Source organism: Fusarium odoratissimum (genome assembly GCF_000260195.1).
Source record: "Fusarium odoratissimum NRRL 54006 unplaced genomic scaffold supercont1.61, whole genome shotgun sequence".
Taxonomy (NCBI): Eukaryota; Fungi; Ascomycota; class Sordariomycetes; order Hypocreales; family Nectriaceae; genus Fusarium; species Fusarium odoratissimum.
The window spans coordinates 86,163-109,265 of NW_022158738.1; the positions used below are offsets into that span (position 1 = coordinate 86,163).

Here is a 23,103-nt window from a genome sequence, read left to right on the forward strand (position 1 = left end):
GTTCCATCCTTTTATGGATTGCTGAACAGTTTTGGAACTTACGAGTCACTTAAAGCCTGAAGGATCATGTTTCATGAGCCCTTGAAGATGATTAAGAACATATGATTCGTCTTCACTGTAATAATGGGATCGAGAGACATTAAATTGATGTCACAGAAAGCAAGAGACAGAGCAATGGCTGAAGAATCATGTTCATCATTGTAGGGTTGAGTTTTGTCGTTTTTGTGCTGTGATGTGTTTCTCTTCTTGTTGTTCTGTCTTGTCGGTGGTTTGATTGTGGCCAAGATGAAGCGGCTGGTGTGCAAAACAGGCACAGACATGTCTTCCATTATTGGCTCTCTTGTAGCACAATTTCCTGAGGCATTGGTACTCTGTGTGTGACTTTGCGTGTGAGTTCTTGCTAGAGAGAAGTCTAAACTTCTCCCCACAGAGTGTGCATTATATTGGAATGGTTCAGATCTTGACCAGTATATCAATCAGTTGTAGTTCATGGTGACAAACGAAGTGACAGAAGTTATGGATGGAAGAACTTACTGGACGAGTCCGTGGTTGTACGCCTTTTTCTTCGTTTCAACCAAGGAGACTTTGCAAAGGTTCAACTGATCCTCTAGTGTCTCGACGGGTTCGTGTTCATAGTCTTCTATCCACACGCAGACAGGCTTCAGTCGGCGTACTTCGGCCTGTAGAGCGCGTAACTCCCAGCTGTCCTCCTTTCTCTTTGCTGTGTTGGGCCCCGTCCTGACCTTGTGGTACGGGATCTTGTCGTAGCTTTTAAAAGCAACGGGGCCTATCTCCTCTGGATCAACTTCTCGGACTCTTTGGTTTCCAGACTTGATGGACCAATACCGGTCCATCAGCCTCGGGTCCCAGAAGTTGTTGTATGTCACAGGGTGGGCTCCGATAGTGTCGACGATTCTCTCGAAGGCCACCTTGCAAGCAGGACACCAGTCAATGACGATTGCGATGATACTGACTGGCTCGCACTTCTTCCGGAGGATGAGCTTGTTGAGAATACCGCTGAAGGACTTGGCCCGCTTGCATATCCATGTCTCCTCGTGCTTGGAGTGGCCACAAGGAGCGGAGAGAAGATAGCGGGCTTGGCACATCTTGTTAGTATGATCTGTAGGGAAAGTTGAAAAAGAAGGAAAAGGAATCAAGGCTTGCCTCGAATGGCTGTATGTGTGTTGGAGTGTTGGAGTGTTGGAATGTTTGCATAGTAGGTATCAAGATCAAAGATTATGATTTGGATGTTTGGAACAGTAAGTTGGTGATTGTAATCGAAAGTTGAGAATAATGAGGAAAGAAGAAAAGTCTGGATAGAGCAGAGGTCACATATTTATACCGAAATCTTCGAGGCAATAGCAGTCATAACCCGTATTCGGACTCTGGCTGAACACATGCTTGTTCTCCAAGTGACAAGAGACAACTTGAGGGCATCATTGACGCGTGTTGCCGAAGGGTATGCACTTGATTGAATGCACAGAGTCACGGGCAGTGCTGGGAGCTATCACAATACTGTAGCCAATGAGTCTGAGGAAACTTCCTATACATGATATGTTGAATAACGCTTTGACCATAGACCAAGTGTACACATACTCTGAACATAGCCAATGAACAGTCCATGCTTGAAGGGCAAAGTAGGCGAACGATGAACAACATATTAACCAACTGTTCAGTGCCTGAAAAGTGAATGAGAAAGCCATCAAAAGGGTTCAAGTGTGACGTAGTTGTCAAAGGTAGTAATTATTATGTATGGTATCAGTCAACAAATGAAACGAACAAACACGGCTCGTGGCTCAAAGACAGATCACAGCTTCGCACCCTTCTCTCCACCATCTTGCTTAAGTCGAACAACGCCCTGAACATGGTTAGCACAACGCTCATATCAATCAGATCACAGACAAGACTCACCTCTTGGAAACACGTCGCCAGCAACGCCCCATCCTTACCAAATATCTTCTGTGTAACAACACCCCTGCCATCTCCCGCCCACGGACTCTCCATCTCCGTAAACATCCACTCATCCGCCTTGACTGCCATTGGCTCGTGGAAGTAGATGCTGTGATCCAGACTCACGAGCATTCCCACCTGTGCCCGCCCCTTCCAGTCCTCCACGCTACTGCCCATGCCCTCAAATTCGCACAGGCTCTTGACCTGCTCTTGGGTCTTCTCATCCAGCGAGGGTACCTCTTCTGGCGAGAATGGGAAGCGCCATAGTCCGTGGAGGCGGGAGACTGTGCCGATGAAGTAGCTGTCTGACATGTAGGCCAAGGCGTTGAGGTGTGCTTGGTGGCCACCTCCAGCTGAGATCTTTTGTCGCGAGCGCATCCACTGTCTGCTCTTGCGGTCCTGTGGCTTGCAGTTTGGGTCCTGGGCGCCCAATACTTCAATTCTGTGGCTCTGAAACGGTCCAGTCCTTGCCCACTCTGGCTCACCATCCCAGTCATCTGCCGGTGGGCTCACATCCTTTGGCAGGCTTGCCGCATGGCTGACCTCCCGTCGCTTCTTCTCAGGAGGTGTCTCGCGCACGAAACTGATGGTGGTGGTAAAGATGCACGCGCCCTTTTGCCGCGCTTGGACCGTGCGTGTCGAGTACGAGCGTCCGTCGCGTACACGCTCAACATGGTAGAGAATGGGTATCTCAGAGTTGCCCGCGAGGAGGAAGTAGCAGTGGCATGAGTGGACTAGGAACGTCTCTGGGACTGTCTTTTGCGCGGCAGCAAGACATTGTGCGATGACAGCACCTCCATAGATACCACGAGCACCAGGAGGATGCCATTGAGGTTGCGTGTTTGTAAAGATATCCTGTGAGCAGTCAGGCAACGCTAATTATTTGTATTGATACCATACAATGAGATAGAAGCAGGGATATAGGTGTACTCCACGCGTCAGACTACATGAGGTAGTATCACATATCATTCATTGATATATCCGTATCCTTGACGTGACTGAGTGATGAGAGAGAGGCACAACTTACAGGGCCTAGAACCTTGATCTCTGTGACGTCCAATACATTCTCAATCAGAGACTTGCTCTCATCGTGCTCTGGCGGTCGTAGTAGAGTCGGTCTAACGTTATCCTCAATGACTGTCATTTTGCTATTCCGCTCCAATTGAATGCGCTGTGCTACTGTTGATGATGCTGGAAAGAAGTTGTGGATACTCAGGAATAGTAAATAGTATAGACACTATCTTTTAAGGAGAAAGATGATGTATTTAGAGGCCGAGCTTTCATGTGCTGCCTCACTACGAGCTCCCTACGTAACCTGCCCCTGATGAGTTTAAGGTTATGATTTTTTACCGAGGTTCGGAGTCTCTGCCGGCCGTGGGGCCGAATCTACCTCGTTATCGGCCACTTAGAGACCGGCTGAGCGCAGTTATTCTCCGTTCCGGGAATTATAACGGTACCTATTTAGCTCAATCAATGCTAATTTCAATAGCGAGATGCGTTTGCAACTTGTGCTATAAGCTTCCAGAACTCTACCTACTATATCTAAACAACTTCCCTTCCATCGTAGTAGCTGCGTTTCTCACATCTTAACCCTCTCTCTTTTTGTATAATTAACAACTTTAATGATCAATAAATATATCACCGAATCGTATCCTCATCCACATGGTCTTCATAAATTGGTTCCAACCCCTCCCACGCAACTTGGGGATCACCGTTTGGACCGGCCTTCTCGCGTCGCTCCCAGTACTTGCCAGTGAATCGCCAATACTCCTCCCCTGTGATCTCGCAGCGCGCCTTTCGGAACCACGCTGGCACAAACTCCTCGCCACGCTCTTCTCGGAGACGCCGGCGCGCTCGTTGAGCATTCTCCAGACGATTCTTCTCATCAGCAGCAAAATCGTACTCTCCATCCTCCATAGCCCGCTGATCAGGTCGAAGGCGAGAGTCAGTAGGTGGAAGCCATGGTCGGAGCTTGTCATCGATATGGTTGAAAGTCAAGACGAATGGCGTCAAGTTGAAAGGAATGCCAGTTGGTCGCTCGTTGGCCTTCCAGATGAGATACGCACGGTTGGGGTCTGTAAGACCACCGTGGGCCATGTCACCGCCACTCTCCTTAGGTTCATCCACGGCTGCTTCGTAGCCTGGGGTTAGGCGAGCGTACAGCTTGGAGTTCCAGCGACCACCAAGACTGACGCGAACCTTTCCAGTTGCATCAGTAACCTTTCCAGATACTTGATATGCGCTCGATGCCTTCCAGCCACGTGGTTTGAACTCAACGTGAGCCACCTCGCCCGTTGTCCAGTTCTTGATCTCCATGACACCATAGTTGTCGACGGTTGGGTTTCCAGTGATGATACCAATGACAGACGAGGTAACCTTCTTCCATGTGTAAAGTTCCTCCTTTCCTCCAGCGGTGGGCCGAAGCTTGAGGAACCATGTACCTAGCGGGTTGATGTCGAAGGATTTACCATAGAACTTCGACTTCACAGCCGATTCACCCCAATACGACCACTTGGGTGACTCTGCGTACGCAGCGCCGACTGGAGGGTGATGACTGACTTGCTCGATAAAGAAGCGGTAGTTCTTGTCGGGCCGCACATACTCAAAGGTCTCTCCCAACAGGGGGTTGAAAGGCTTGGCCACACGACCGATAGTTGAAGCGTACTCACTAGCAGCAAAAGCAGCCACGTAGATAAGTCGTTCGATCGAGTCGGCTCGGTCAGCAGCCAGGTCAAGCAAATCGGCATACTCCATATCCTCTCCAGCACGGTAGAGGAGTGAAGTTGGCTCGTTGAAAGAAACAGGCAGAGTCATTTTGGTCATATCCTTGCCAATCATCGACTTCAGAATACCCTACTCCATATTAGTATTGTTCGTATGCCACGTATGTGTAATAAGCGTACCCAAAGAGAAATCTTAGGACGGTCATCGGCGTCCATCTTGAGCCTCGTTCGAATGCCATTCTCGTAGCCCTTGAAAGAGGAGCTGATATCTAGACCACCAGAAACGACAATATCCTGAGACTTTGGCTTGACCTCCTCCGCGGGCAGTTCAGACACCTCAACCTGGCCAGCATCCACAGCGTCGAAGAACTCGTCCTCTTCTTCAGATTCACTCTCGGACAAATCCACGATGATTGTGGGTTTCCTTCGGACGCTCTTCATCGTAGGCGATTTAGGCGGCACTGGTGACAGTTTGGTGGCCGCATCTTCGAACTTTCCTTCTTCATCCTCCTTCTCTCTGTCGTCGCTCAATTCCTTCTCGGCAAATGTGTCCTCAATACGGGGCATGGCCTCTTCTACACCGACGGGAATCCCACTTTCAATCACCTCTCTTAGCGCCCTCTTTGTGGCCTTGCGTCTCTTCTCTGCCTCTCCAACGCGAGCCTCCAGAACCTCTTGCTCGCGGGCCACTTGCGCCATGCTTTCCTCCCACATACGTCTCATATTAGCCTCGCGGTCAAGGCGGTATTGCCAGTAGGCGTCACGGTCCTTGGAAATGCGCAGTAAGTCGGCCACCAGAGTTGATAAGCTTCGAATGGCGGCATCGTATGTTCCCAGAGCCTGCGTCACGCTGTTGTCAGAGAGAGGTGTGTTCGGGTTCTGGTTTAGCTCGTTGAGAAGGGCTTGGTGAACGTGAGACATTGTTTCGAGCTGGAGCTTAGCTGATTGAGCAGTAATGTTGAGTGCATCCTTAGTAGCTGTGGGTTCTTCATGAATACTCATATCGTCGCCATAATCGTCGTCGTCATCCATATCGTTATGCGTTGGCGCTCCATTCCTGGGTGCCCGTGAGGTGCCTGCATCAGTCTCAACATCAACAAATTCATCTTCCTCAAAGCTACCAGTTGTACCAGGGCTAGCATGGTTTGGTCTTTGGTCAACAGAAGATATCTTGGACAGAGATCTGCTTGGAAGTTGAGAGCTATTCCTGCGTAGATCTGTGACGCTGGTGTTCTCGCTGTGAGAGTCCTGGAGAGAAAGTGTACTTGGGTCAGCTTTAGCCTGCCTCAAGAGCTCCGCGCCTCGAGCTGCCCGCTTCTCTTCCTCCTTAGCCTGATCCTTGGACCACTGGATCGAGTTATTGAGAGCCCAGAACCATCGCTTGGCCTCAACCTCATGGTTCGCTTTAAGGGTATATTTGACAGAGGATTTGCCATGAATTTCGAATTTCGTCTTTTCATCAGGACTCATATGGAGTTTCGCGATACGCATGTTTATGGCACCACGGCATGCGGAGCCTGCATCGTCTTGGTGCTTGTAGTAGCTGAGAACGCCGTCCTCAAGCACGAACCATCGCAGTTGGTAGCCCTTCCTGTAGTTGGTCCATTTCTTGAGATAGCCCTTCATCTCACGAGCCTCTCGGCCGGCTAGAGGATCACTGGATGCAGAACCTGCCGTACCCTGTGAAGCGGCCTGCCCCAGCACAGCTTTCTCCTGGATTCCACGCTGGGCAGCCACAGCTGCTGGAGATTTTTTGAGGATGGCCTTTGTAGCATCGTCGTTTGTGACGGACTGAGGCAGCTTGCCCTTTCGATCGCGACGGAAGGGGTCGGCACCATGCAGAAGCAGGACCTGGATGAGGTTGGTGTTTTTCTTTCTTGCAGCTTCGTGAAGCAAAGTGCCTCCAGTCTGGACTGTAAATGGTTCGGATGCGAATTCGGGGCTGTTGATGTCGAGAACGGTCTTGACTCGGTGCTCCTCGAGAACACCAGCAAGTGCGCCATAATTGCCCCGCGCAATCAGTTCTTGGACTTGCTTGACCTTGGCCTCGGCGAAAAGTGATCGTGAGAGCTGCAGCAGCTGGAAGATTTCGGGGTTTCGTGCGACGTCGAGTGGCAGTTTGCCTTGGGCGTTGGCAATAGCATCGTTGATGTCCTTTTGCTCGAGGAGAAGCTTCACGACTGTGGTGCGGCCCTGGATTGCAGCCAGGTGAAGCGGGGTGTTGCCATCCTTGTCGCGGGCATTCACATCGATCGATCCCTGTCCCTCAGACAGAACGTATTCAATGACAGGAAATTCGGCACACTGGATCGCTAGGTGAAGGATTGTGGTATCGTCGAGAGCGCTTGTGGCAGAAGCGCCTACTGATGAGATGCTCGCCCGGGGGGCATTCTCAGCTGTCTCGCGAATGGCACGGGAAATGGATGAGGTGTCGCCGCTTCGGAGGGCCTCGACGAACCTGAACTTTCGAACGGACTGCTCGAGGCTTGCAGTGCTTTTCTCGGCAGAGGGCGATGAGGGGAATTGCTGGGACTTTGATTGAGAAGCTGTAGGCGAGAGGCCAGCCGAGGAGATGGACTGCTTGGCCCCGTGGCCTCGCGGGGTCTGCTGGTGCGCCATGGGGTTGATTGGGTTTGAGGATGAGGGAGTTCTCCGAAGCCTCCCGTCTTCGGAACCGGACTCTTCGTCGCGAGTATTGTTGCGCCGCAAAAGAGAGAGAGCGGCGGCGGATTTGGACCGCTTGTGGGTGCTGAAGATAAAAAAGATAAACAGCGGTCAGTAGGTGGAACGACTTTTGATGCTGGGGGGTTGGTCAAGCAGAACAGCCCAGGGCCAGAGCAGTAGAGGGGAAGCTAAGTTTAAGTACGAAGCGAAGCATGTGTGATGTGGCCCAGTTGCGACTCCATTGCATCTACTGCATCTGGTATGCATATGCAGCGGTAATTGCGAGCCAATCTGACAATGCAGCAACTCTCTTGGTGCTGTAATAGCCCAGTAACAACAGTAATTATCACTATCACTTGGACTCACCCGTCGCCGGCGTCAGACATCTTGGCCAACGTCTACCAATAGATCGAGCTCCCCCCCCAAAGTTACTGTATGTATATCGAGTCGAGGCGGGGAACAAGAGAAAATAGGGGCCAGACACTGGATTTGCAACAAGGAAGTGCGCTGTAGTAGGTATCGTGTACAGGGGTCGTGCTGGTCAATGCCAAGCAGTTGTGAATGCTGAGCTTTGGTGTTGATGTTGGTGAGGGGAAAAGGGAAAAATTTGGTCGCCAAGTTGCAAGGAAAACAAAAGCGGCCGGATTTAGATGATGCGGTTGATGGGATGAATTCGTCACGACAGAGCTGATCAGCCAAAAATGTTGGGTTGCTACTGTACAAAGGTACAGCCCAGAGGAAGGATACCTTAGCAACAGCGCTGTAACTGGCCATGGAGGGGCCTTTTTGGAGCTTCACGCCAGGTGGAGAAAGCTTCTTGGGCAGGCGATAGGGGCACTGCCACCATCATGACAACCTTCAGATTCTACCAAAACAACCTGATAAGTTGAACTGAGGTCCCTGTAATCTCCAATGTAACATATGCCATGCATCGCTTAACCTGGCACAGCTGAGCATTCGTCACCATTCGGAGATTTCATACCGTTGCTACCTCACCTCACTCGGGCTGTCACTCTGTATGAGGTGCCTCTAATAGAAGCTTCTCCTCATATCCGTCCAATGACGTCTTCCCCCCGAACCAATCAATCAATCAAGCTTTACCGTGACAACAACCGGGTTCCTTTGTTAGCTCCGAGGAGGCTCGAGCCTTGAGGGTCAATCCGCCCGCGACCAGGAATAATAATCCGCTAACAACCAAGCTTTTGAGTTCGACGTCGCCAAGGTAACTTCAAATGATTAACACTGCTCAGAAGCCTTGCCATTCAATAATCACAGGCACGTGAAACTGAACAATTCTTGTTGTTTTATCGCTATAGCAGCAAGGCATTATTTATACTTACCTTGCCTTGAACGTGTTTGATGCAGCCATGAGGCACACCCAACGATCCAGCACAGATTGAGATATAGCGGCAGCCGCTGACGTATCATTCTGCATTTAAAAATCCCTATTTCGACACTGAAGCGCTCATCAGATAATAAGTATCGCCAAAAGGCCTATAGGCTATACTACAGAGCAGATTCGATTGATCAGCAAACAACGTTGAAATATTGTGCTTGTGAACAGAGCCACGTGTGACGTTTCAGGTCATGAAATAATCAAGGGCTCCTTGCATCAAATATCATTGAGTTCTAACCGTAGCATATATATGTATTCGTTCTATACACATTAACATAAATAGGATGGTATGAAACTGTAAAGGCTATTGACCTCTACATTAAGAAGGTATAATCAAAGGAATCTTGACCTTGGGGACAAGAGAAGAAAGAGGAGCGATCAAAGAAAGTCTAAGGAGTGTATCTCTCGCTACAGCGCAAGCAACTGAAAGAGCACAATACCGGCCGCTGCGGTCAAGCCAACAACGAGAGAAGAGGCTCCGGCAGTAGCGGGAGTGATCGGGGCCGGAGCATAGGTTGGGGCCGACACCGGTACCGATGTGTAGCCACCGGTCGGTGCGGCAGCGCCGGAGGACTGCTGATGCGTGGGCTTAGCCTGTTCAAAAACTCCGGGCTTAGCGGCTGTCTTGAGCGTAACAGGAGGAACGAAAACACTGGTGTAGACTGTGCCGTTGTAGTGAGCCTCCTTAGTGGCGATCTCGGGCATCTCAGGCACAGGCTTGTAGATCTTGATGGGCTGAGTCTGCTGCGCAGGCACAGCAACTGTGGTCCATGAAGCGATCTCCGTGGTGACGGCGCCGACGACACAGTTGGGAGTACCAGGAGCACAGTGGCTGATGGTGTTGACCTGGCTTGTGTAGAGAGTCTTGATCTCATGGTTGTAAGGGACATCAGTGGGAGCAGGCTTGCTCTTCTCTGTCACAGGGCAGACCGTGGTGTAGACAGGGATGGTCTCAGTGGTAACAGATCCATAGGGGCAGTCAACGACTTCAGGAGGACACTTGGTGACGGTGTGGATACTTGTGGTGTAGACAGTCTTGGTCTCGTACTGAGAGGGCACAGCGTAGTTGGTAGGCTTGGCCTTACCAGTAACGGGGCAGACTGTGGTGTACAGAGGGATGGTCTCGGTGACCACGTAACCATCCACCGCAGTGTGGACTCGGGTTGTGCAGACAGTGCTGGTGGTCATGCTGACAGCATAAGTGTTGTCAGGGTACTTGGTGTAAACAGGCGATCCCTTGGTAACAGTTACAGTGCCAGAGGGGATAAGGGTCGTGGGGTTGCCATATTTCTGAGTATAAGAGGGAGCATCGTAGGTGGTGTTCCAGCCCTTGAAGGTGCTGAAAGTAGTCTCGGCAGTGGCAGACTCAGTTTCCTGGGCAGAATCCGTTGTCTTGGCAGTTCCGGTGATTGTGTTACTCTCGAGAGTGACATCAGTGGTCGAGGTAGCGGCATCGTCAGTGGTGGCAGAAGAGTCACTAGTAGCTGTGACATCGGCTGTGGCAGATGAAGTACCGGTACTCAAGACACTGCCAGTTGCGGAGGTCCCAGTGGCGTCAGCTGAAGAATCAGTGGCTGTTGCAGATGTTTCAGAAGCGGTAGTGTCAGTGACAGAACCAGAAACATTTGTGGCAGAGCTATCGGTTGTCTCGGTTGCTGAAGAAGCATCAGATGTAGCAGAGGTAGCCTGTGTTGATGTGACATCGGTAGCTGCGGAGGTAGCAGAGCTGGCTGTAGAATCCTCAGTGGAAGAAACACCAGAGGCTGTGGTAGTATCAGCAGTCGTCGACCCACTAGTTGTGGCAGTTTCCATGGAAGAAGCGCCAGTTGAAGAAGCATCAGAAGTGGTTGTTACACCAGTTGTAGTAGAGACATCGGCAGTAGAAGTAGCCTCAGAGGTAGTTGTCAAGACAGCGGTGGTTGTAACAGGAACAGGGTCACAACCATACTTCAGGGCATCCATGACATGCTCATTATAGTTCTTGCCGTCAATCTCGTTTCCAGCACCACGAGTCAGGTCCCAGAGAGAGATACCAGCAAAGTGAGTCTTGTCCTTGAGAGCACAGACGAGATCCTTCATGGCTTCCGGCTCGAGATAACCTCCGCCTGGAGCAGCCGCCTCGCTAGCAGGAAGACCAACATAGAGCTTGGCGTTCTGACTACATTCACTGTCTTCAACAATGCCCTCCCAGTCATCGTAATTGAATCTATCCCATGAAACGGAGGGGTCGGGGATAGCATCACAGCCAGGGTTGTTGTAGAACTGGATGAAGAGGGCGTCGAACTTGGCCTGGTTGATCATGTCTTTCATGTAGAAGTATTGGTCGCTGGTAGGGCACTGGGGTGCGCCGGTAATTATAACATCGCTGTTCAATCGGCGAAGCTCGTTGATCATGGCGATATAAGGGCCGTTGGCTGATGGTTGTTAGCTGGTGCTCATGTCTTGAAGATGTAGGTCATCACGTACGGAGGTCATGCTCGATGTCAAAGTCGAAACCATCGACAGCAGGACGGGTTGTACCATCGTCACTGTCGAAAGGACGAGGACCATCCCAGCTTTGATCATAAGGACCGAATGCCTTGTACAGAAAGTCGGCAAAATCAACGCCCTTGTCATCAGTGGTCACCTTGTAGTTGCTTCCAGCTTCGTTGTAGACTCCACCGATGCTCAGAAGAACCTTGACTCCGCGCTCCTGGCAGTATGGAATGCCCTCCTTGATAGTGTGGCATTCACTGAGGAGTGATGAGGCTACTCCGTGTTTGTTACTGAAGACACCAGCCGCACAGTGTCCGGCAAAGTTGGTACCAGGATAGCCTGACTCTGTATGTTCGGGAGCCTGGTTCACAAAAGACAGAGTAACGTACTCTGGGGCGGAGTCACAGTAGGACTTGAGTGAATCGGATCCAAGTTGACCCTACAGAAGTTGGTCAGTTGGTTATTTCCAAGACTGTAAGTTAAACAAACCCAATATCCATTGAGTCCCAGGGAGAGACCAGAACCACCTGGAAGAGAGATAGAAGACATTGCCACTAGATGGGTGACTGAAAGGCTGTAAAGGACTGCAAGGTGGCCGAGGCCGTTAAAGAATGTGTGATGATACGATTATCAAAGAAAGGACGCAAACCAAAGTTTGCAATGAGGCCTGGGACCGAGCCGTCTCGAATTTACTGCCAACAGAGTTGATGGGAAAGACAGAGAGGAACATCGGGGAAGAGAGGGAAAGCCATCTATTATGAAGGGAACTACCACTCGGAAATTTCTGCCCTAGACGCATCTCATCACGGCCAAAGCCATCTCAGCTGTTGGTTTCCAGCCATTTGAACCGGTGTTTGCCTATCTAGGACATAGTAAGAAGTCTTCTCGCTAGAGGAGGACCATTTAGACGTAAACCCCTGGGGTTGTCGATGGGGTACGGCGAAATCGGCCGCATCGTGCAAAGTAATCTCCGCCTTGGAACAGCAGAAGAAGCCTCTTTCTGTAAACTCTTGCAGTTCAGACACCTGAAGGAGGCTATCGATTTCAGGAACAGGCTAAGCGTTGGTCGAGAGTGGACTTGGGCGGCTGAGGGACTATCGAAAATGGGCGTCTGAGCCGCGTAGCCGATGTGCCAAGGTGAGAATGGGGACGGTGATAAGGTAGATTCAGCCGCCAAGCTGCGTTTATGGTGTCATTATACCACACTATGGTTGATATGGGAAACGGTTCAGAGGGGAATTATGGAAATTGGATCTTGGCAGGTCAATGATTCCCATCTAAGGCTGAGAGATGGAGATGGTTGATGTCTGTTTGGAGACGGCGCCAACATCAAGGTGTCTGGTCACTACGGCGAAGGTGTAAGTCTTAGGGGTAGTATGGATGGGGATAGGGAATTGACTCGGTTCGATTATCTCCGAGTATGCATGTTTAGAGTGTCGTTGGTCCGATTACGCAGTTGATAATTCGGTCGAAGGGCTTAGCCCAGTGTCCATGGAAGCGAGTTCGCAGGCATAGGCTCTGGTGACAAGAAGGTTTTCACATGTATCACTTTGTCTCTGTCTCTAGGTGAAGAAACTCAAGTCATTACAACTCACTTGTACTGCAAAATATTTCAGTGTGATGAAAGAAACCGAGAGGGGCTGTCACTCGATGTTGGTATCTACCCCTGTTACACGTGGAGTCGTGGAAGACTAAGCGATAGAGCTAGTGGTTCCTGCATCTAAATCGACCAATAGCGTGTTGTGTTACGCTGTAGGGCTAAACTTTTAGCGCAGCTACTCAACTCGTCACCGCTCCTGATTTCCACTTCGAGCAAACCCCTGATGCCTCCGGAGGTTTTGGCCAGTAGTTTAATCACAGAAGTGACGGCTTGTGCCCTAGAGACTTGGCGGTAGTAGAGCGTGAACCCCTGATGATGAGAAGGGTTCAGGCTTGACATCTACCTACCACGTTGGGAGATTGCCGATCCGGGGCCAGTCCCTGCCTTTGATCGACATTTTTCGCTTTCTTCCGAGTGGCATTGATCTGTCAATGACATCAAATGCTGTCACTATGTATCATCAGATTCATGGCCAGATAAGAACCGTTGTTGAAGAGAGTGGCTGGCTTAATGGCTGTGAAAAGGAGTCGAATAATACTCCGAAGCGTCGTCAGCTTAGCCTTGAGTGTGGCTTTCTTTCCTCTTTCTTTTCTATGAGCCTAGAACTCATAGTCTCGTCTTTCAACCACACGCTAACCATCTTATCTTGTCAGCTAGTCCAATACTTTTCCAATATTCCAGGCTTTTCAGCTTGGCCGGTTTTTAGAAAAAGCACGTTCGTGGTGTTTATTGATATTGCTTATAATTGATGCAATGCCCCCTGGGAGATGGTTATTGACCAAAGCTCACCAATTGCCAGTATGGTTTTGCTCCCATTCTTATTACACAACTTTCTCACTGGGCCATCTCTCACCAAATCACCGCGTGTTGCTTGGCAGTCAATATAAAATCTCCACCTGCAAAGGCCGTCCCTTGCACCGTCTGGAGGCCTACTTTTACCAATCACCATTCGATACCAGGATTTCTTTCTTTCTGACCTCAGCGTGCTACACATCGTGGCTCTCGACTCTCTGCCAGAACATATCTTCAATTCACCCCATTACTACCTTTTGGCTATGTTCTTTTGATTGTCGAGTGATCTGTTAGTCGGCGATCCTCTTTCGAAATGTCCGAGGATGGTCCATAAATGCTTGGGCCAACAAATGTCACTCTTGGTGCTTTGTTGGACACATGGATTAACCTACCACTCAACAGGGCATAAGACGGATTTGATCCGCTCCCCACTGCTTTATCACGAGGTGGATAAGGATGATTTTAGTAGGTGGTTCGCCAACAGCGAAAATCCTTTCCAAAACTTACAATCCACTTGTTGGAGACTTTGTCAGGACAACTTCAAAATGGAACGGGTTTTTTTTAACATGGGAAGAAATCAATTTTACTGATTCACGCTAAATACATCTAAAGACTTCTATTGGTCGTAATGCTACCATTTTCCTGTCCAAATAGCTTCCCGGGCTCGGGCAGAGTTGTCAGCCTATGCTTAAGCAGTATCAAGAACGACAACCTCGGCCTCGGCCTCACCAATGCTCTCAACGGCGAGCTTGTCACCGGCATTGACACCATCAATGAAGGCACCATCACCCTCGTGAATCTCGGAATCCTCCCGGCCATCCAGGCGGATCTTGGCCTTTCCTCCCTTGGTCATGGGCACATGCACATAGACCTTTCTCTTCGTTTGCTCAGTGGCGCCTCCACCGACGGTCCACTCAAACTTCTTGCTTGGCTCGATGATACCGGCGGCCATGACAAAGTCGGCGTGGATGGGGATGGTGCCGGGGATGACAGGCTCAGCGTCCTTCTCCTGTTGGACTGTAGCTTCCTCGCCTCCTTTGAGAGGGCTCAGGATCTTGACAAAGTCTTGTCTCTTGGACTCATCGCTGAAGTGACGGGTGTGGTATCGGGGGGTAAGACCACGCTTCCAGGGGATGGCCCAGATCTGAAGAAAGTGGACTGTGTCTGACTTGTGTTCGTTGAATTCCGAGTGGGCAATGCCAGTTCCACCAGTGGTGAACTGGACATCTCCACGATGCATGCGGTAGAACTTGTCAGACTGTCCTCCCTCCTTGCCCTTGGTGAGCATTGAGTCTCGGTGTGTGAGCTCTCCTGAAAGGATGTAGCTAAAGATCTCAAAGTCCCGGTGAGGGTGAGTAGGGAAACCCGAGTTGGCCTTTACTCGGTCCTCATTGAGGACGCGAAGAGAACCAAAGTGACTGAACCTCGGGTCATACCAGTCGGCGAAAGAAAAACTATGGTAAGTGTTCAACCAGCCATGATCACTATGACCTCTGCTGCTGGAGCGATGAGGAGTGATCTTTGCGTGACGGAGAGACTTGGACATGTTCTTTGCGGCGTTCATTTGACTCTGAGTAGTTGAGGTAATTGTTGTAGTTTTGTTTGTGAAAATGTTTGTTGTAAGTTGTTGAATGTGAGTGAAGTAGTTGCTTGGATAGATGATGATGATGATGGAAATTGTAGCGACGAAAATCGCAATCAAGGGACTGACGCGAAACATATATAGACGAAATCACCGAATTCACGAGAATGTGCCTGCATGAAAATAGATTCGATTGATGATGATTGAAAAACGCTGACAAGATATAGCTAAGTATGCTTTGCTGTGTAATTGACTTTGTAATGATTGCTCAGCGATTTGGTTCGCTGCTACGCAATAATGTGGGGTATATAGAAAGCTTTTGGTGATTATCTCAGGCTTACACAGACACTACTAATCTCACGTGACGTGACGTCTATCGTTTTCGCCAATCGAGGTGAGCTTTGGGCACATGCTACCACCAAGTCACCCTCCAATGACGAAGCTAGCATTTGATGGAAGCTCAATTGGAGGGGGCAGTGGAGTACGACTCGACTAAGTTCTCGAATGAAAACCAATTCAGCCTCGTACTATGAATACGATATGCGAGCTTTTTCTTATTAGACAGAACAAAAGACTGGAAGACACTCGACTGAGAGCTGATTGGTCCAAGCCCTTGGTTGCTGATTCTCCCTTTCCATAGCCAACCACCACATGTTCGTTTTACAAGATACAACATCCATCCCTTCGGCATCATAACAAGCAATCTTTTTCGTAGTTGCCAATTGGCGATCGTTCCAAGAATCTGGACACGGGTTCTTTCAGCTCCCTCCCAGGTTCGGTAAGGGTATCCGATTTTCTGCTCCGTGAGGGGTGCTTCTCCCTTGTTGGCTTGGTCACCATGACGCAGAGTAGAAACAAATCTAAGGCTTGTTAGGCAGACTGATTGCCTTCCTTTTTGTTGTTTGCAGTTATATAGGTTGCCCTTAAGGCAATCTATAGAACTTTCTAGTATTCTAGCCTGCCTATATAAGGCCTGACTTCTTCTCTGTATGTAGATGAATCAAGTTGCATCTTACATCTCTTCTAGGCTCAGCCCTTCCAATACCAGCCTCTTAGAGGGCAAGACGGACATATCAAGGATTGAAAGAATGAATGATCCCAGTCTGTCCATTAATCTTGGCTGTCAATGTTGCATGTGCCTTGCATGAGGAGGCAGGAAATGCGGCTCGTGCCCTTGGAATGGGTTAGGTGGATTGATGATGGTGGAGTATGAGCTTCAGCTGTGTAAGCCAAGAGCTCAGCTTGCTTTAGTGTCATTGAAGCGTTTGACATCAGTGATATTTATGTCCAATCACTTTGAGTTATCCTATTTATGTAGTCAAGGTCTCTAACTATTTCCTTCATCTCAAGCTACCTAGCATAACCAACATTGAGTATTGTTTATGTTACACGCATCTCGAAGCTCTGATTATAGGATCCCGCCACCACAACCAAGAAGAGATAGAGTTACATGAGACCAAAATCAGGAACACAATACACCTGAAACGATTGATCTGAGTTTAAGGATAAAGAGGCAGGTAATCTAAATTCTAGTAGAAGCTGGGTTAGATGTCAAGCTGATTGTTCCAGATAACTTTTGAGGTGGTTGGTCATGTCTCAGACCCCTGTCCATCGTGATAGGCGGCACAAATATCATGTCACCATAGCTGATCGATTCTTTCAGACAATTAAATGTGGATGTTCGATAGTCCAAGTCAATTGAAACACATTGAGAATAGCTCGTGTTCATGACTGTTGACAACATTCATTTGTGGACTTCACATGCAACCCATTTAACTCAATTGAGGATGGACCATCTCACACCGTCATAGCAAGTTCCCGACGGGCCGTGTGAGCTATACCTCTATAGGCTTAGTTACACCTTGTGCTGGCCTTGTTCAGTGTGTTGTCCAACGAAAAGCGCTGTGACAACACAGCAGTTCAGCTGCATTATCGCCTGAGGTGAGAACACGGGTGCCAATTCTTGTGTGCCCAACATAATCGTGTCTCTCTCTTGAGTACAAAAGCACAGGTAATTCTCAAATCAAGTCTTTTTCAACCTTTTCCAAGTCTGTGTATCCGACTTTCTTCCTTTTCTTTTGGTAAGTCTCAACCCTCGATCCCTGTCTCAGACACCCAATCCTTCTTTGGTGGGGCAAAAGAGGCTGGGAATGGCATCGTCTACCTAGGTAGTATTACCAGCCTCTCCAAGGAACCCAACCTCGCGCAAAGAATCCTCATAGTCCAACCATATCTCATTCTTCTCTCTTAGCTTGCAGCATGCACTTACTGTCCTTCTTCTCCCATCTTGTTTTGTGATATCAATTGGTCAAAACGAGCTTGTGTGTTGTATGTGAGTGTGGAGTGGGAAGAAGTCGGTCTGCATTCCAAGTTTTACACCCTCTCTCAGTCTGTTGCTCTTGATCTCGCCCAGAAAAAGAACCAGAACAAGAATGAACTTCCAAAACTTCAACTTCGACTTTGTGGAAGCACCTCGTACGTGACACCATCACACCCTCTTTTGTTTGTCTGGTCTCATTTCGAAACCAAGACTATACACATACACATACACATACACACATTACATTGCACTACACTACTATACACCTACACTCACTACACTTACATACATACATCTACACCAACACCACCCACACACGCACGCACGCACACTTGGCACTTAACTGGCTTCGTCTGTCGGTGTCGCTGACGGGTCTACCATTACAGGTCAAGGTCCTCCAAAGAGGCAGACTCCTGGCCAACAGTCAATTGACGACGACGATCAATCATCTCAACCAATTCTTCACCCATATTATGATCTTAGACAGCGTGTAGGACGAAACTCTACCAATCCGTCAGCATCACCGCCTGGTGCTCTATTCTTTGCTCCATCACCTCCTTCTCTGCCACCATCAAAGGTCACAGCCTCGACAGCTGAGATCTACGGCCCCGAACGATTATTCGGTTCTGATCTTCCTGGAGGGTTTGCGGCACCTACACCACCAACGCAGACGCATCACACTGCACCGCCTGTCGCTCCTCCAGTTGCTCCAACTGCACCTACAGCTCCTACACCTGGGTCTGTTCGATTCGACGAGGCTCAATTAGCCATGTTCGCCGCCGAGAACGCAGCTCGCATGGCGAGTATCAAGGACGAGTTGACAATAGCCGCTGGCAAGGTCACTCCCGGCGTTGACGATACACCATATATTCAATACGCTCTCGAGGCTCTCACGAGAAATCACGGCGGTCCTTCTGCTGCGCATTTCCCTTCCGGATCTTCGAATGACTATGAGGAGGACTACCCACAACCAAGACGGTACGCCGATGAGGAGATGGCGAGGGGATACCCTCAATTGACACAACCGGAGCCCGCTTACGTTGAAGATCGTTTACCAGAACCGATCGAGACGCAAGCTCCTCGCTACGAGATGCCCGATACCTCCGCGCACCCTGCGCCAAATGCTCGTCATCACAACGAGCCCGTTGCTCATCACAATGCACCAGCCGTTCCCCGGTCACCAACTCCTTCAGATCACTCTGAGCCTGACCAGTTCGCTCAGAGGGAGAAGGCTCGCCCTCGATCCATCCCCATTGACCGAGCGCATCCTCCTCTCATCTTCAAGCCTGCCATTCTTCGACCAGTCTTTATGTGCATCTTTGCCTTGTTGTGTTTACTCATGATAGCCGCCCTCATCTTCTGCGCTGTCTACTCACAAAAAGATGGTGGTTTCACTCCATATCCTGGAAGTATCTACAGCGGTCAATACTTTTTGTTCAGAATCTTGCCTCAAATATTCGCAGGAATCATCTTAATCTACGCCCAATCTATCGTCACTGCTTCAATGCGAACTATACCATTCACCGCCATGGCTGATGCTGAGCCCCGAGAACGATATCTCGCACTCTTCCGACGATTGCGTCCTCTAACATTTCTCATTCCATCGTTCACAGGACCCTGGCAATTCCAGTTCTTCAGCGTGTGTACATGGCTCGCTAATTTCACGATCCCTCTCATGAGCACAGCCTTCTCATGCATCTTCAAGGACCAGGGTTGGGTATGGGCTGCAGTTCAGGGTATTGCTTGGTCACTTGTCGCGCTCTACATCTTGATGCTGGCAGCCACCATCGCTTTGACGATGTTCTGGCGCAATCGGTGGACGGGGCTCTTGTGGGATATTCGATCTGTGGGACATCTTCTCCCCCTGTTAAGTCAAAGCAACACTACCAGTAGCTACAACAGCCCGGAGGTTGTCCAGCGCAGCTCTGTATTGCAGGACCAACTTCGACAGCGTGTTCTTGACCGACTCGGATACTGGCAGATGGATGGCCAGCAAGGTGGCGTGTGGTACGGCATCGGATCTGTTGGTGACGGTGGTCACACCGATTACAGAACCTACGACCTCGTCCTCAAGAAGCCCGAAATCTCACCTGCGTCTTCTCTCGATGACCTTGAGGCTGAGGTTCGCCACTATAGGTACACGCCTATCGCCTTGCGCACTTCCGTAATTCTGGGCTCAGTCATCTTCATGACCCTCCTGATCCTCGCAATTGTTCTCGTCTCCTTCTTGCCCCAGACTCGACTGGACCAGGGATACTTCCCTCAAGTCCCTGCCCGACCTGGGGGCGGAGCTTTCTCTGCGGCCAACTTCCTCTACGCTTTCATCCCCTCTCTACTGGGCATGATCATGTTCTTGCTCTTCCAAAGCCTCGACGACGCTCTCCGCATCCACCAGCCCTGGGCAGACATGTCCAAGTCTTCTGGTGAGATTGCGTCCAAGTCCATCCTCGCCGATTACGCTGCTTGCTACCCCTTCCAGTGTACATGGAAAGCTCTCCGTAACGGCCACTGGCGTGTTGCTGTGACCTCTTTCATGGCCACAATCTTCATCTTCATCCCCATCCTCGCAGGTGGCCTCTTCATGGCCCTGACCAACTTCCGTGGTCAGGTCAAGATGTTCCCCAACATGCCCGTCTTCGGCGTTCTCCTCGCCTTTCTCTTCCTCTACCTCGGGTGCCTCTCTCTGATGCTGCCCGGTCGTCAGGCCCTCCGCATCCCTCATCCTGCCGACACTCTCGCCGAGATCATTTCTCTCAGCGCAGCTCGGGAGACCGTTTCAGACCCTGCTTTCTTGGCCGTTAGGGACACTGCAGACCTCAAGTCCCGCCTGGGTCTTGATCGCTCTGATCCTCGTGAGCAGTCAATGTGGTACTTTGGCGTTTCCCGGGACGAGCGCTACGAGAGCGTCCGCCCTATGAAACGATTTACCGAAAAAAGAATGAGATCTCATAGATCTACTTGCTAATGATGCTCATAAGCACGAATTGATGCTGTAATGTTTAAAGGGGGGGTTAATGAGACGGAATGGCATCTCATGATAAGAGCCCAGTCATGATTTGATTGTGTTGCGATACTTGGCTTATTGGACGCGTATGGTTTTGATTGTTTTGGTGTACTCGAAGCGTTTGTTGATTTTTACTCGCATGTTATGGCTGCATTGTGTGGGCGTTTTAGAAAAGGGCAAATACTTGGTTGATGTTCACACGTTCACACATTAAAGGATGGCTTGTTTATGTACGTTGAAGAGAAGGATATCTTGGGACGAATGGAATGGAAGTATTGGAATGTATCATGTTGCTGGGGAGTCTTGAGGAATTTATCACAGTTTGGAGAAAAAGTAATGTCTCAGTTGCTTTTAGACTGCTTGTGTTGTGTGTATGGCTGGGGAACTTTAGAGCGGATGAATACGAAAGAAGAGGAGACCATATCTGGGTCTTCAGACTCCATTATTGTCAATTTTCAGCTGTTATAAGTATCATGACATGGTCCCAATGCGTATGTGATAATTGTCATGGGCAACGAATGTCTGTGGTTGGGTGAGACATCACCAACCACATGAAGGTATTTACAACACCAAAGCGAAGCACATGATCGTGTGTCTGAGAACAAGTAGTATGTGGACGTCATCGTCAAGCTATTTTCATTCGGCAATAACCGTTGGTAGTTTAATCCTATATAAAAGAATTGCTATCATAAAGAACTCCCCGTAGCGTTTTCCTCTTTTGGTCTTCCCGGACTCAAATCAGGAATGTTCTTTCATGAGAACTCATATCCCGTTAGTTTGAGTGTACCCACACCTTTGTTCGTCAGTCAAAGACCCAGCCACCTTTTCCTTGCGCCTGCTCTGAATCTGGTATTCAGGCGAATGCATCTGGCTCAAAGAGCCAAAACCAGTATAACAAAGGAAATAATGAATAACGAGTGGTGGTCCACGTGCCACTCGCCCACCCCGAGATTGGGGGTTTTCCGGAACTCCGTGCTGGTTCTCTCGGCATTCATCCGTAAAGAAAGAGAAGAAAGAAAAAAGAAAGGTCGTTATAGTCATGTCGCGTCTGGCAACGTCGATGCGGATAGTGGAGTTGTCCACTTGAGTCATAAATGAGTGTGAAGTTGTCATAGGTCGTAGAGACATCGTAGTTGGTATCATCATGTACGTGGAAAGAAGGTGGTCGTGAAAAAAATAAAAATAAAACTGAAGAAAAAGAAAAGTGATATGGTCATCAGCCTCGACTGCGTCGTCCTAGCATACGCCCTATGACATCGTTTTGTCTCTTGCGAGGCGATGAAGGTGCAGTTCGCTGGCCTGTCTTTCGTTGGTCACTTCCTGACCGACGATGAAACCAGAATGAGCGGCTCCCAGACTCAGTATCAGAGTCATCATATTCAAAGACTGAGTGGGGCTCGGCCTCCGGTTTCTCTTCCGTCTCTGGTTGTGGAGTTGGCGGAAGAGGACGCATGCAAGGGAGAGACTTCTTTGAGCGCATCACAGAAGCGGGTGGCTGGGTTTTGGATGCACAAACATGTCCCGCAGAATGGCGTAAGGCGGTTTCAGAGTGTGAATTGATCTTTGTGGGTGTTGGGGCTCGCATCTCTTGAGATGTCGTGGGACGTCTGTCCTTTGGTGTAGTAGGTCGGGGTGAGTCTTCAGAAATGGCAAAGCGTGCAACAAGTGGTGAGTTCTGAAGGGAGCGGAAGATGAAAACCTCTTCGTGGGGACGAGGAGGACGTTGAGGCTTCTGCCTCACATCTCGAGAGCATTGCCAAGATGGGGTCATTGGTGCATTTCGAGGTGGAAGTGGGAGAGGCTTTGGGAAGGGGGAGTAAGTTGCACTTGGCTTTCGGCCTTGGTTCTGAATGCTCTTGGGGAGAGGCCATGGGTTGATACGGCGCTGCTCAGGCTGCTTCTGTTGTGGCATCTGCTGGATTTGCTGCTTTTGCTGAATATGTTGTTGGGTTTGTGGGTGAGGAGATGGAATCAAAGCTGGATACTGCTTTCTTGGGTGTGCCTCGAGGTTGTTGCTCTTGCTTGGAAGCCAGAAGCTATCCCAAAGCTCTGTAGCATGAGCGTGATACTGATAGTCGTCGTCCAGAGAAACTTCCGAGTCTGTTCGGTCGTCGATCAGACTGGGCGAAGATCCCTCAGACCCCAATGACGCTCTATCGTCAGAGAAGCGGCTTCGATAGTGCGTTGGGCGTTCCGGCTGTTGAGGATACGAGTAGTTGGTGACAGGGTAATACTTTGAGACGAGCTTGAGGTCGGCCAATCTGCTAGAGGACTCCATGGTGGATCGTGAAATTTGAAGCATGAAATTAACTTGCAACAATATTGATATCGAAATGAATAAACCAGGGATGCAGACGGCATGATATACAAATACATATGAAAGCAGAGAAGCTGTCAAAGGAAGTTGAAACATAGCGTGGGTCCAGTACACCCACTCTGAGCGTTGCATTGCATGTGTCTATGTTGATCAAGCAGACGCCCTTGACCTGGAGGGGCATTCCTGGGTAGAGGGGCTTCTCAGTCTAGCTCTAACCATGGAGCCATCCCTCTTTTCAGACAACCCCAAGAGCATTCCGAACACTTGCATCTTCCCAAGG

General features: G+C 49.6%; 7 protein-coding genes across 14 annotated transcripts; 1 reads left to right on the plus strand and 6 right to left on the minus strand.

Moving 5' to 3' along the window:
- Positions 1 to 493: 493 nt before the first annotated feature.
- On the minus strand, positions 494 to 1,106 carry FOIG_15910 (uncharacterized protein; the record flags this gene model as incomplete). The annotated part of the gene is made up of 1 exon (XM_031217310.1): positions 494 to 1,106. The coding sequence occupies one exon, from the start codon at positions 1,104 to 1,106 to the stop codon at positions 531 to 533; it is 576 nt and encodes a 191-aa protein (XP_031052997.1). The 3' UTR covers positions 494 to 530.
- Positions 1,107 to 1,466: 360 nt separating this feature from the next.
- Positions 1,467 to 3,288, minus strand: FOIG_15911 (palmitoyl-CoA hydrolase). The gene is made up of 3 exons (XM_031217311.1): positions 2,978 to 3,288; positions 1,912 to 2,805; positions 1,467 to 1,858 (listed from the first exon to the last, which is right to left on the minus strand). The coding sequence occupies exons 1-3, from the start codon at positions 3,092 to 3,094 to the stop codon at positions 1,808 to 1,810; spliced, it is 1,062 nt and encodes a 353-aa protein (XP_031052998.1). The 5' UTR covers positions 3,095 to 3,288; the 3' UTR covers positions 1,467 to 1,807.
- A 92-nt stretch (positions 3,289 to 3,380) lies between these two features.
- FOIG_15912 (uncharacterized protein) lies at positions 3,381 to 8,124 on the minus strand. 2 transcript variants are annotated; one of them, XM_031217312.1, is made up of 3 exons: positions 7,704 to 8,124; positions 4,854 to 7,422; positions 3,381 to 4,803 (listed from the first exon to the last, which is right to left on the minus strand). In XM_031217312.1, exons 1-3 carry the CDS (start codon positions 7,721 to 7,723, stop codon positions 3,589 to 3,591), a joined length of 3,804 nt encoding a protein of 1,267 aa, XP_031052999.1. In that variant the 5' UTR covers positions 7,724 to 8,124; the 3' UTR covers positions 3,381 to 3,588. The 2 variants fall into 2 exon arrangements, with proteins under 2 accessions (XP_031052999.1, XP_031053000.1); XM_031217313.1 differs by having other exon boundaries at positions 4,854 to 8,124.
- A 776-nt stretch (positions 8,125 to 8,900) lies between these two features.
- FOIG_15913 (uncharacterized protein) lies at positions 8,901 to 11,940 on the minus strand. Its single transcript, XM_031217314.1, has 3 exons — positions 11,698 to 11,940; positions 11,200 to 11,647; positions 8,901 to 11,147 (listed from the first exon to the last, which is right to left on the minus strand). The coding sequence occupies exons 1-3, from the start codon at positions 11,755 to 11,757 to the stop codon at positions 9,142 to 9,144; spliced, it is 2,514 nt and encodes an 837-aa protein (XP_031053001.1). The 5' UTR covers positions 11,758 to 11,940; the 3' UTR covers positions 8,901 to 9,141.
- A 2,211-nt stretch (positions 11,941 to 14,151) lies between these two features.
- On the minus strand, positions 14,152 to 15,469 carry FOIG_15914 (pirin (iron-binding nuclear protein)). The gene has a single exon (XM_031217315.1). The coding sequence runs from the start codon at positions 15,318 to 15,320 to the stop codon at positions 14,289 to 14,291; it is 1,032 nt and encodes a 343-aa protein (XP_031053002.1). The 5' UTR covers positions 15,321 to 15,469; the 3' UTR covers positions 14,152 to 14,288.
- A 1,664-nt stretch (positions 15,470 to 17,133) lies between these two features.
- On the plus strand, positions 17,134 to 20,979 carry FOIG_15915 (uncharacterized protein). 7 transcript variants are annotated; one of them, XM_031217321.1, is made up of 4 exons: positions 17,167 to 17,263; positions 17,434 to 17,657; positions 17,889 to 18,480; positions 18,561 to 20,979. In XM_031217321.1, the coding sequence occupies exons 3-4, from the start codon at positions 18,447 to 18,449 to the stop codon at positions 20,465 to 20,467; spliced, it is 1,941 nt and encodes a 646-aa protein (XP_031053008.1). In that variant the 5' UTR covers positions 17,167 to 17,263; positions 17,434 to 17,657; positions 17,889 to 18,446; the 3' UTR covers positions 20,468 to 20,979. The 7 variants fall into 7 exon arrangements, with proteins under 7 accessions (XP_031053007.1, XP_031053004.1, XP_031053003.1 ...); XM_031217320.1 differs by having other exon boundaries at positions 17,134 to 17,657; XM_031217317.1 differs by having other exon boundaries at positions 17,134 to 17,263; positions 17,889 to 20,979.
- A 743-nt stretch (positions 20,980 to 21,722) lies between these two features.
- On the minus strand, positions 21,723 to 22,955 carry FOIG_15916 (uncharacterized protein; the record flags this gene model as incomplete). Its single annotated transcript, XM_031217323.1, has 1 exon — positions 21,723 to 22,955. One exon carries the CDS (start codon positions 22,953 to 22,955, stop codon positions 21,723 to 21,725), a length of 1,233 nt encoding a protein of 410 aa, XP_031053010.1.
- Positions 22,956 to 23,103: the final 148 nt, after the last annotated feature.

Coding starts and splice junctions, on each gene's coding strand:
- FOIG_15913 (XM_031217314.1), bottom strand. CDS start 11,757: ATGTCTTCTATCTCTCTTCCAGGTGGTTCTGGTCTCTCCCTGGGACTC. Junction 11,648..11,697: donor TGGGACTCAATGGATATTGG/GTTTGTTTAACT, acceptor CAACTTCTGTAG/GGTCAACTTGGATCCGATTC. Junction 11,148..11,199: donor TGACATCGAGCATGACCTCC/GTACGTGATGAC, acceptor AACAACCATCAG/CCAACGGCCCTTATATCGCC.
- FOIG_15911 (XM_031217311.1), bottom strand. CDS start 3,094: ATGACAGTCATTGAGGATAACGTTAGACCGACTCTACTACGACCGCCA. Junction 2,806..2,977: donor AGATCAAGGTTCTAGGCCCT/GTAAGTTGTGCC, acceptor GACTGCTCACAG/GATATCTTTACAAACACGCA. Junction 1,859..1,911: donor TGGCGACGTGTTTCCAAGAG/GTGAGTCTTGTC, acceptor AACCATGTTCAG/GGCGTTGTTCGACTTAAGCA.
- FOIG_15912 (XM_031217312.1), bottom strand. CDS start 7,723: ATGTCTGACGCCGGCGACGG. Junction 7,423..7,703: donor ATGTCTGACGCCGGCGACGG/GTGAGTCCAAGT, acceptor TTTTATCTTCAG/CACCCACAAGCGGTCCAAAT. Junction 4,804..4,853: donor GTCCTAAGATTTCTCTTTGG/GTACGCTTATTA, acceptor AATATGGAGTAG/GGTATTCTGAAGTCGATGAT.
- FOIG_15915 (XM_031217316.1), top strand. CDS start 17,615: ATGAACTTCCAAAACTTCAACTTCGACTTTGTGGAAGCACCTC. Junction 17,658..17,888: donor CGACTTTGTGGAAGCACCTC/GTACGTGACACC, acceptor CTACCATTACAG/GTCAAGGTCCTCCAAAGAGG.
- FOIG_15914 (XM_031217315.1), bottom strand. CDS start 15,320: ATGTTTCGCGTCAGTCCCTTGATTGCGATTTTCGTCGCTACAATTTCC.